This window comes from Anolis sagrei, chromosome 1, assembly GCF_037176765.1.
Source record: "Anolis sagrei isolate rAnoSag1 chromosome 1, rAnoSag1.mat, whole genome shotgun sequence".
Classification (NCBI taxonomy): domain Eukaryota; kingdom Metazoa; phylum Chordata; class Lepidosauria; order Squamata; family Dactyloidae; genus Anolis; species Anolis sagrei.
Window position 1 is genome coordinate 240028048 of NC_090021.1, and position 12264 is coordinate 240040311.

General features: G+C 40.8%; 1 protein-coding gene across 2 annotated transcripts in view; it reads right to left on the minus strand.

Moving 5' to 3' along the window:
* Nucleotides 1-12264, minus strand: part of HRAS (HRas proto-oncogene, GTPase) — a 62476-nt gene that overhangs the window by 18828 nt on the left and 31384 nt on the right. For both annotated transcript variants that reach the window (XM_060769646.2, XM_067462583.1), the window contains exon 2: nt 7034-7188. In XM_060769646.2, the coding sequence (XP_060625629.1) occupies nt 7034-7144 (111 nt within the window). In that variant the 5' untranslated portion in view covers nt 7145-7188. The remainder of the gene's footprint in view (nt 1-7033; nt 7189-12264) is intronic.

Below are 12264 nucleotides of genomic sequence, written 5' to 3' on the forward strand. Positions count from 1 at the left end.
GTGCATCTGTGTTGACTTTGTATTTAAAAGTTGTGTGTTTCCTTCCTGATTTTAACAGATGTGTTGAAGACACCATCTTGACTTGCATAGATTTTGAACATGTTTTGTTACTGGCCCACCCAGTCTTCTAAAATGGAAGCCGGGAAGAAAGGGAGTTGAGGAGAATAAACACCAGAACAGGTTGTGCTGCTGGTGCCAGAGGAGAAACTGGGACAGCCGAAGTCCTGTTCTTGGAACTGACAGTGTTGTCTCCTAACAGACAAGGTATGCCTTTGACCAGAGCCACCCAACCTTCACACACCTATTTTCTTAACTTTATTTAGTGTACAGCAATCCTTTTAAAAGCAGCTTTGCTCACAGGGTCACAGTCATCTTCTGTGGCCACACTGCATCCAGGCCAGTGAGTAAACAGAACACAGGCAAGCACTGGGTGGAGTCCGTGCGCAGGAAAAGCCCCTCCTGTATGTCTGCCCAGTCATACTGCACATTAGGTTCTTCATGTTAAACCCATGAGCACCCAAATAGGTCTTGTGTTTAGTTCAGCTTAGCCATATATACACTAGTGCCAAGAGCTTCCTTCTATTGAAAAACATCAAGGTTCTGTGTTACCTTGAGTTCCAAAGCATTATCCTTAAAGCTCCCTACAGTCTCTTAGTTTAATGCCTCCAAATTTATTCTGGACAGATTTTAAAGTGAAATACAGTGTTTTTTCCTCCTTCCCCAGATATTCCTATAAGACAGGCATGGGATAGAAATCAAGCTTATCCTCTTCTGAAATTTAGAAAATGAATGGACCATTTAGCATTGCTAATTTTCTGATGACTTTAAATACTTTAAATAGTGATTTTAATGATATGCCTCAGTAATAATCTAGCTTTCTGAAGAGAACTGCCCTACTGACCGTCCTCATTTCAGTTTTCTTTTTGCCAGTCCCTTCATTTTTCAGACCTTTCTTCTTCTGAAGTGAGACAGTATTGGGCTTCTTTGGCAATTGCCAACTACATGTACACTGCACAGAGATGGCCCTCTAAATTCATCGTGGTTAGGGGCACAGGAATCCCACAAAAGTAGGAAAATTGTGAATACCTTGAGGGGAGGGGTAAGGCTTTCTTGCAGAGCTGGTGAAGAGGGCTCCCCAATGGGATTGGCCTTTAGGAGAGCAAAGCATCAGTAATACCCCTGCCAACCTGTTCCTGAAATTCATACACTAGCAGGCTTGACTTTGAAGGAGCTGGGGGTGGCCACGGCCGATAGGGAGCTCTGGCGTGGGCTGATCCATGAGGCCATGAAGAGATGGAAGAGACTGAATGAATAAACAACAACAAAGCAGGATTCCAGAGATGGTTGGTGAGAGATTTGTGTTGCCCTGTGCCTGAAGCTGTGCGGAGAGTGAAGCTGCAGTAATGGTCTGCCAACTGACTCCTTAAACCGTTGTAGTATTCAGCCTCCAGAAGTGATTGACAAATGAGATTGCTGTTGCTCTATCTCCTCTAATGCCCCAGGGATGGCAGCGGAGCCACGATGGCCCACAAACTGCCTCCCAAGGCCCATATAGTGACCAGCTTCCAGAGGTGGCTGAGAACAAAGACAGGTGCTCCACCAAACTGCTGCAGCCCTGGGCCTAGGGAAGTGGTTGGTGACAGCCAAGACAATCACTGACATTTCCTCCTTGAATGTTCACACAAAAATATGAAAAAGCCAAACTCATGAATGTGGTGGGTGAACTGTAATTTTTCATACTAAGCCACTTGCCTACCTATTAGGGTTTCTGTGGCTTTTGCTGTGTGCCATGAAAAGGACTTAGATGGCATTTGCAGAAGCATCTCCAAGGGATCAGGAGTCCCCATTGACCATTACTCTCCCACCTTGTCAACTGGAAAAGTGCCAATGCCCAGAGAAACCCCACTATTACCTCTCATTCGGCCCTGAACTGGTCCAGTTCTTCTCTGTACAGAGAGAGGGGCATAGAGATTGTGAAAATGGGCTCCAGGGCAGGAAAATGAAGGCATAGCGTGTAGAGAGTTTACTAGAGCACTGTAACCCAGTTCATCAATCTGTCCTCTTGTACAGATCGACAAACCAACAAGATTTTAAAACCAGTGTGGCTCCCGATATCTCTCATTACAACCATCATAGCAACTAAGTCCTCAAGGGGAACCGAGAGGACAGAACAATAACCAAGAGACTGAGAAGACTGATTGCTTGACAAGATGCCAACTACTTTCAAGATGCCTGGCATTTCAGGCTTTCATGAGAGAAAGGCATTTATATACCCCTATCAATAATGCATCAGCTGCTTCCCAATGGATTTTGACGAGAATGAAAGAAATGGTCTTTTGGCTATTGAAGTACCGCATCCCATCTTCCTACTACAAATGCAGGTTGCCTCTCTGAGGCTCACTGGAGCAGAAAAGTTAAATAGTCAAGCTAGTTCTGCTCTGGGTTACTTACAAACTGAGCAGCAAATTCTCTTGCGCTACTCTGACTTGTTTCCAAGTGAAAAACCTAAATCCAGGGAATCGAGGGCATCAAAAATACATCTAAATGATAGATTACAAAAAACATTTCAGAATGGATTTAGAAATTTAGAATTTAACACATTCTTTTTTTGTTTTTTATTTCAAAGTCCCAGTCGTCAATTCCTGTTTTGATGCAGGTGAATAATAGTTTTGGTAACATATCTGGGTATTTAATTAAGTAACCTCACATCTGATGACCCAATAACAGAGAACTGAAAGTGAAAGATAAACCAGGATATGCAGAGGAAGCACAACCAAACTATCCCTGAAAAAGCTATTTTAAAGCTGCACCTATCCAAGGTGCTGCCTTATCAGTAGTGCCATGACATATGGAGAAAACTCCCCAGTTCAAAAACAAGTGAGGCTCCATATCACTAAAGGGATTGAGACAGGCAAAAGAATGGGAATGTGTACAAGGGAGATTATTGATGATATTGTTGCTAGGAAGTTTGATTCCATCAACTCTACAAATACATATTCTTGAACTATACTATCAATGTATCATCAGCTTTCTCCAATTTAGTGATGTCCAGATGTGTTGATCACAACTACCATCAACCCAACAGATGTGCTGCTTTAATTATTGATATCAGCACTGCATTACATGAGTAATTCACTTTTAATGCTATAAACAGAGCTGCACAACCTGTGGTCCTCCATGTGTTTTAGACTTTCGCTCCCAGAATTCCTGGCCATTGTACAAGCTGACTAAGTCTTATGGGAACTGGAATTCCAAATACCTGGAGGGCTACAGATTGTGCAGGCCTGCTCTTAGAGTATCATGTTTCCTAAATCAAAGAGTAAGAATAATAATTGACAACATCAGCCACACCAAAGTGGGAAGAAAATTGGCTCCAACTTGATACAATAGAAACATTCTTTTCCTTCTCAACTGCTTAACTATGGGAGCAAACACATCTGGAAGACTAACTCACAGTCCCCTCCCTAGACAATAGTGATAGATTGACCTTGACAGTCCTTGTAAATGAATTTGTAGAGTGGAAGAACAAGCAGCAGCGAGTTAGCTTAGACTGGTTCTTCACCAAAGTCAGTCAACCACAATGACACTCTCCCTGAACTGAATGTTAGCTGAGCTGTTTATAAGGAGCACTCAATCCCAGGGTCTGTTTTATCCTCATTTCATTACAGTTCCTCCCTCTCAACGGGCCTCATGGAGCACAATGCAAGCTCCTGTTCTTGACAGTAAGATGACAAAACCAGACCACTGAGCTGCAAGGCAGAGAGAAGTGCTCAGGACACACCCAAGTAGCTCTCTCCCAGACAGCCTCTGGATTACCAGCCTTTTCTCAGCCGTGCTTCCTTTAAACTCTGGATCTCTGCAACACTAAAAGAGGAACACACACCTGTTTAAAGTGATATACCAAAGTAATCTTTCAATCACAAAGCCTGAAAAAGTTCCCTCCTTGAGGGAGGACTGTCAGCACAGCTGCTGGAGGATTCTGAGAATTGTAGTCCAAAGAATAATCAGTATTCTACCTATGCCAAAAAATACCCAACTGATTTAAAACAACTGCACTTTCTGGGCACATTGTGCATTCTCAATTGGGAGGGAGTACTTATGCCTTAGTAAACATGAAAATGATCGAAGAGCAAAGCTGCAATTCTATGCATTCTTATTTGGGAGTAAATCCTATGAACTGTGTTGTCTCAATGGACATATATGAAGGATCACACTGAAAAATATATCAGCCAACTAGCACCAAAATTACATTTTATTTTGAACCTTTTACAAACAAATCCACAAAGTTCTTTACTCTTGGCAGGTTAAGCCACAGACAGTTCAAAATCAATAGCCGTATTTTCCTGGGCACTGGGTTCCACATCAGATGCCAGGTGTGAGTACTGACTGCTTAGCTTTAATGACATCTTTGGCTAACAACCTATAACTTCGACCACAGGAGTTTGCTGTCACCTTATCTTTATTTTATAAATAAAAAGTAGAGATCAATAAATGCAGGGGAGGTGAAATGACATTTTTACCACCAAGCACCCTGATTCCTCCACTTGCAAATGTGGGTTTTTTTTTACACTGGAGCAAATGAAGATGGGCAGGGCATATAGAATGAACAAAAAAAGACAACCAATGGAAATGTCAACTAACGAATTGGATACTAAGAGATCACAAGCGGCCCTTGGGCATGCCTCATATTCAATGGGATGAACACCGGGATTGTGGCGCAGCTGGCTGAGTGTCAGCTGCATTAAGATCACTCTGACCAAAAGGTCATGAGTTCGAAGCCAGCCCGGGCTGGAGTGGGTGTCCAGCCATTTGTGTAGCCCGTTGTCGACCTTTGCAACCCGAAAGACAGTTGCATCTGTCAAGTAGGAAAATAAGGTACCACCTTGTGTGGGAGGCTAAATTTAACTAATTTATGAGGCCATAAAGAAAGAAGACTCCGGGGAATGTGGAATGCGGAAGAACTTCATTGGTGTCGTTGATGGACGATGAAAAGCAGCACCTCCCCTGGCGGCCAGAAAAAAAAGTTAAATAGCCTCGGTGTATTTGTCTGTTAAACGTTGTTTGTCAAACTGGCATTGAATGTTTGCCATATATGTGTTTACTGTAATCCGCCCTGAGTCCCCTGCGGGGTGAGAAGGGTGGAATATAAGAACTGTAAATAAATAAATAAATAAATAAATAAATAAATAAACCCTATTTGGCTAGAAATTGAAAAGTAAAGCACAGGACATTTATTTTGGCAAATTGTAGCTCAGCTTTTCACACTCCAGTCTTTTGCCTTATTAATTAGCCACAATGGTGGTAGAAAATGCAACCAGATTAAAAAGTCACAGGGGAAGTGAATATTTCCTTTTGACCATTCCCCCTCATGTAGACATGATTTCAAATTGATTTTATATCCTACTACATATCATATACTTCAGATTACTATGACATGCTCTGTAAGGGGGTGGCTTTGAAGAGTATTTAAAAAACTTCAGCTGGTTCAAAGAACAATAGCCAGGTTACCAAGTGGAGCACACAGTTGTTGCAATAACTCCACTGGCAGTCTGTTTCTGGGCAATTCAAAGTCCTAGTTATCACCTTTAAATCTCTGTATGGCTCAAGTCCAACCCACCACACACACAAGGGCACTTGGTTGGAACCCAGGAGAGGGCCTTCTTGGTGGCTGATCCCAGGCTCTGGAACACCCTTCTGAGAGAAGTTAGAACTTTTTAGCATTTTCTATTTACAGCCAGCCTTGCTATATTTCTGCAGGTAGGTTGAAACTTTTTAGTATTTTCTATTTACAGCCAGCCCTCAGCACCCACAGATTCTGCATCCATGAATTTAACCATCAATTGCTTGATAGATAGATAGATAGATAGATAGAGAATCATAGAGTTGGAAGAGACCACATAGGCCATCTATTCTAACCCCCTGTCATGCAAGAAAAGCACAATCAAAGTACCCCTGACAGATGGTCATCCAGCCTCTGTTTAAAAGCTTCCAAGGATAGACAGATAGATAGACAAACAGACATTATAAAAGGTCCTGCAAATAAGCCTTGATTTAGCAATTTTATATAAGGGACAGCATTTTTCTACACTATTGTATAAAACAGGACTTGAGCATCCATGGATTTCTGCATTTATGCAGGGGTCATGGAACCAAACACAAACAGATATGAATGGTCCTCTGCATTTATTTATTTCAGCAAGGGCTGAATGTTTAAGATGACTGGGTCCTGTAGAGCTCATTATATGGGTATTAGATACTGTATATTATTTATGGCTATCATATAATATGGCTATAAGCTGCCCTGAGTCCCTTTGGAGAGTTAGGGTTAAAAATAAATAATCACCATCATCACCATCATCATCATTATATTTACTTGCCACTTTTAATTTTATGGATGAGTTAATAGTATTTTTAACTTTTGTATTTGACTTTTTAAAAAGTTTTACTTTAGCAAGATACCTTTAGTTTTAGACTGGAAAAGAATGGTAGTGATAGTGAGGAGGAGGAGGGCAACACTGTTATCATCATTATCATGTGTTACCGTGACCATTATTCCCTTTGGAGGAGCTTTAATAAACATCCAGACCTGGATAAGGAGAGTGTTTAAGCTTTATAGCTTTCCCCTTTGAAACAACTCAGGCAGAAGAAAAGGAGAATGAGATGTTACACAGTAGCCAATTTTAAATATTGGAAGAGATGACAAGTAGAAGCTGTGGCTTGTTTTCTGCTTCTACAGAGGCTAGAATATGAATATGAATAATAGATTTAAATTACAGGAAAACAGATTCCACTTAACATTAGAAAGAACATCTTTAGTGTAAAACCTTTTTAACCCTCTGTCTCAAGAGGGTGACAAACACACCACCTCTCCTTCTTTGGAAGTCTTATAACAGAGGTTGGCTGGACATCTTTATAGAGGCTTGGCAGGGAGTGGGACTAGATGGCCCTTCCAACTCTAAGATTCTATGAAACCACTGGTGCAAAAAAGAAAGGAATTCAACAGAGCATTTCTCAAAACAATCAGGCTGCTCACCTCTATCGTGGGATCATATTCATCAACAAAATGGTTCTGGATTAGCTGAATGGTCAAAGCACTCTTCCCCACACCTCCAGCACCAACCACCACCAGCTTGTACTCTGTCATCTTCTGGCCAGTCCCACCTCAGGGACCCCTCACAACACAGAGACCTGAAAGAAAAGAGAAAAAAATTAACAACCCTAGAGGTTGGGTGAAACCTTTCTCCTCACAACCATCTGTCATTAATGCCACCTGACAACACAGGGCAATAACAAGTTCATATTATAGCATTGCAAGTGCCATTGGGAGAAAGTAGGAACAATACCTTGAAGACACCAGGTTCTTCTGCTGATGCAAAACACCAGCCAGTTACGAACTGTTTTCATTACATAGAAATGGAAAGCCCTCAACACTGAGAAGCACCAAAGGGGATTACAGCCCTCTTAAGGCATTGTGGAAAAACTACAATGAGCAGGTAAAGGGAAGCACACACATGAAACAGGAAAGGGATTGATGCCATTTATTATTCATACCCAATTAATCATCATCAGTGGTTTACATTAAAATATATTGCCAAGTACGGGAGCGATCGGTAGGGAGAGGAATCTGAACAGGATTAAACTCTCAGCTCAGTGGAGTCTCCCCTCACACATGCACTTACACACACTGTCTCACATAGATGGTGCATAGAAGATAAATATTATAAAACACTTTGTGGAAAAATTAAACTACTGCTAGTGAAACTGGGAAGTCTGTTCTTCTATGTATCATGATGACAGAATCCATTCCTTCTCTGAAATGAAGAACTGGTCAGAAACCAGTTATTTACATGAAACAGATTTCTTTAGACTTTTTATTTTGAAATTATGTTTTTGAAAAAAGCTCAAACTTGGGTAACCTGCTTTGGCTCCATGGTCTCCTGGCCTTGCACAAATTTGTAGACAACATGGCATAAGTAGCAAAGAAATCAGAAAGTGGTATCCACTCCAGGCAATGAGGCATTCAGTGTGCTTTCACATTTAGCCTGAGTTATGCAATGTGCTTAATCTAATGATATAGGGGTTCATCAGTCTACTACTAATATGGAAACCACCAGCTGTCAGGCACAACCCATCACAGTATCTGTAGTTAAAAGAGTACATAGGGGGAAAAATCCAACAAAAATCCCCTGCTATCACTCTCAGAGTTGGTGCTGCTGGGTCATCATACAAAGGTGCAGTACGAGCCAGGACCAAACTTGATTGTTCTTTGTAAGAGAAAGCATGCTGCCTGAACTGGCTCCTATTTTTAAAAGTCTTGAAAATGTTTTCCAGGGGCAGAAGAAAATGATTAACTATTAAATCAACAGGCACAAAGACCAAATAGCCAAATAAATTAGTGGCATTAACGTCGAACATAGGGAGTGAGTGAGTTCAACAGCCAGGTGTCTTTGGTTACCTCTTTCTTTTATCTTTTCAATTTTTTAAAATTTATATTCCTAGCCCCACCACATGGCCCTGGTGAAACCTCAGGGCAGCTGAAAGAACCAACAGGAAAGAACTGTAGCAATGAGAAACAATATAATGCTACGACTTACTTTAACTTCAGACATAATAGAGCAGCAGAGATCACAGAAGTTCAGTTCAAGAGAGTAAGGTTACTTAAATAATGTTACAAGCAGTGAAATTCCTTGTGGGGCCCAGTTGGGGATGGTGGGGGTCATACTTCTGATTAGAATTGGATTGTCCAGAATGCAATTGGAAGGCCATAGGTTCTTCAGCTGTACACGAAGACAAAGAACCATAAGGTTGTTGTTGTGTGCCTTCAAGTAATTTCCAACTTATGGTAGTGCAAATATATCATGAGGTTTGTTCAGAGGGGTTTTCCTTTAATCTTCATCTGAGGTTGAGTGTGACTTGGTCATGTCAGAGCAGGCATTTGAACCCTTGTCTCCAGAGCCTACTCAAAGCAACTTAAGGCTTTAGCAGAGCTGCCAGATCCCTTCTTTTCTCAGGCTAATTCTTAAGTAAAGGTAAAGGTTTCCCCTTGACATTAAGACTAATCATGTCTGACTCTGGGAGGTGGTGCTCATCTCCATTTCTAAGCCGAAGAACCGCCATTGTCCGTAGGCGCCTCAAAGGTAATGTGGCCGGCATGACTGCATGGAGTGCCGTTACTTCTTACACTAAAGTTAATATTAAATAAGGGGAACATAAGAAGTCCACTTATAATCCCCACACGTTGGTAGGGCACTGGAGGAAGCAAAAACTATGGCCCATTTCCCCCCCTAGTATAACCAGCAAAATGTCCCTCTCCTCCAAACCCAACTCAGATGATAGGTATTATCACAATATTAAATTCGGCAGCCTTGGAACAAGAGGCCAAGCAGAGACTTTTTTAAAAAAAAAAACTAAATTAAACAAGATGATTCAAATGCAAAATGAACCCAACAATTATTTCTGTCTTTTCCAGCTGCCAAAAGGTCAGTGAAACAATCAGCAGTTGACACTCTTGAGGTTAGGAGTGACTCCCGGCTCCTTTGCTTTTGTGTTGCTAATGGGCTTGAAATTTTATTATTTGCCTTTTACTGCCCTTTGTCCCTGGTGTCCAGATGGTCTTGGAAAGGAGTGGCCTTTGCTGCACTGAGCTCCTTCCAGACCATCTGAACTAACAACAGAATGTAAACCTGTGACTCCAACAATGTTGATTTTTTCCCTTCTGTATGATTTTTTTTATATTGTTTGATCAAGGAAACAGTGAAGCCTTAAAAATTTACACAATGTATTTTGTGCATTTTGTTTGGACAATAAAGATATCGCTGTTTTGTGGACCTTGGATTGTGCTCTATCCTGCTCCCAGTCTCCTCCAAATGTATCTCTTCTCTCACACTGGTTAAAGATATTCACAAAAATGCACGCGTCTTTGTTTGCTAAGGCTCAGTTGCAATGGGGAGAGACATTTTAAATAAATAAAAAGAAAGTGTGTAATTTAACCCTACATAGCTTCACTGAGGTTCACTCTCAGTTTAATATTTCACCAGGTTTTAAGACAAGAGAGGCTTTCTCAATTATTCAGCATAAGGAAACTCAAAGTCAGCCATGGTAACACGCAGCAGGATCTTGCCGGGCCTTTCCATAGGGAACATGGTGATAATGGTGGTTTTACATGGCGGACCATTTCTAGAAGATGGCAGTGAGGCATTTCTGCTCAAGGCATGCCATTTATGTTATAGGGCCATTCAGGGTCCCATGTTATGTGTCCTACTTTTTATTCCAGGTGATGTGGGACTGCAACTTCCAGCACTCCTCAACACTGGTTGTGCTGGGTACGGATGAGGGATATCATAGCCCATCAATATCAGGAGGATGGAAAGATTCCTACTCTTGAGGTAGATGGCTTCGAATGCAGGGAAGTGGTGTTTTCAATTATGATTGAAGGACAGGCTCATACCTTAGGAGACCTGCTAGATGCAGTTATCTCATTCGTCTCCAGTTGGTCTTTCCAACATGGAGCACCTTCTACCAGCTTTGGTATGTTCACCAGCCTTCATTTTTTTCTGAACAGGGATAGTTTGGCTACAGTTATCCACAGAGATCTAAAAATTTGCGATGTTTTAAAGCCCACAAAACCCCAAGAAATTTTCAGAAAAAAATACCATACTAGCACCTTTTACAGTTTAAATCTCTTTATCACTTCAGAAACATGAAATGCATTATATATAATTGGGTTAGATATAAAATATATTTTATATCATACCAATTTTATATCTCGCCTATTTTATATCTCGCAGTCCAGTGCCGTGGACTGCGAGAAGATCCAACCAGTCCATCCTCCAGGAAATAAAGCCCGACTGCTCATTGGAGGGAAGAATACTAGAGACAAAGTTGAAGTACTTTGGCCACATCATGAGGAGACAGGAAAGCCTAGAGAAGACAATTATGCTGGGGAAAGTGGAAGGCAAAAGGAAGAGGGGCCGACCAAGGGCAAGATGGATGGATGGCATCCTTGAAGTGACTGGACTGACCTTGAAGGAGCTGGGAGTGGTGACGGCCAACAGGGAGCTCTGGCGTGGGCTGGTCCATGAGGTCACGAAGAGTCGGAGACGATTGAACGAATGAACAACAACAAAATATATTTGGAATATTAAAATGAATTTAATTTAACAGTAATTACAAACTAGATTTACTTCATATCAATGTTTATTTTGTGGTTACAAATGGAGCTACATGGTCTTGAATGTTAAAGAGTATCTTTGGTTTTGAGAATTGATTAGGAGAAGGCAAAAATGATAAGAACAGAAGAAACTGCTCACATTAATAATACAAAGAAAACTATTTTGTTCCCTATAGTTCTCTATAATGTCAAGCAGACATAAAGTAATCACTTTCACAAAAAGAACTTACAAAAGGAAATCAAGGCCATGAATTGCAATGATTTGATACAGATACAGAATATATGCGTTTATATATATGCCTTCAAATTACTAGCTGACATATAGTGATCCCATAAATTTCATAGGGGTTTCTTAGGCAAGGTATACTCAAAATAGTTTTTCCAGTTCTTTCCTCTGAAATATTGCCTACAGCACCTAGTATTCATTGGTAGTCTCCCATCCTAGCACTAATCAGAACTTTGCTCTCCTTTTAGTTTTTACATAGTCCTCCATAACATCCTTCCTGTTCATTAGTTATTAGGAATAATTGTGGGGGGGGGGGGGTGGAATATATGAATACCTTGTGATCAACATTTTATATGTCATTCTAAAAGATTCCATAATATATTTTCCCCCATTTTTCTTCAGGAAAAGAGGCTTTGAACAGGAAAAAAAATGTTTTGTAGGGTTTTTTCCAAGCCTTTATATTTCTGGAAAGTCATGTTCCAATACAATTCCAGCTGATTTCCTATAATGTACCATATAAATGGCATTGCTTTTGGAGATGGTTAAAAGCTTCTATTAGTACTAAAACTGGCTGAAAAGCAGCTAAAATATTTTAAAAACCAAACCAGAAACCACTTAACACCAAAATGCATCACTGCAGTGCCTATCTTCTGCTTGAAAAGGCTTGGGACCATATCATCTTGCTCTGATTCAAGACCTTTTTCTGAAGGCCAGCGTATTGGCAGTACTTCATGCAACTTAAAAAGCCCCTTCTACACTGCCATATAATCCCAAATTATCTGCTTTGAAGTGGATTATATGGCAGTTTAGACTCATTTAATACAGTTCAAAACAGATAATCTGGGATCAGATGTTGAATTATATGGCA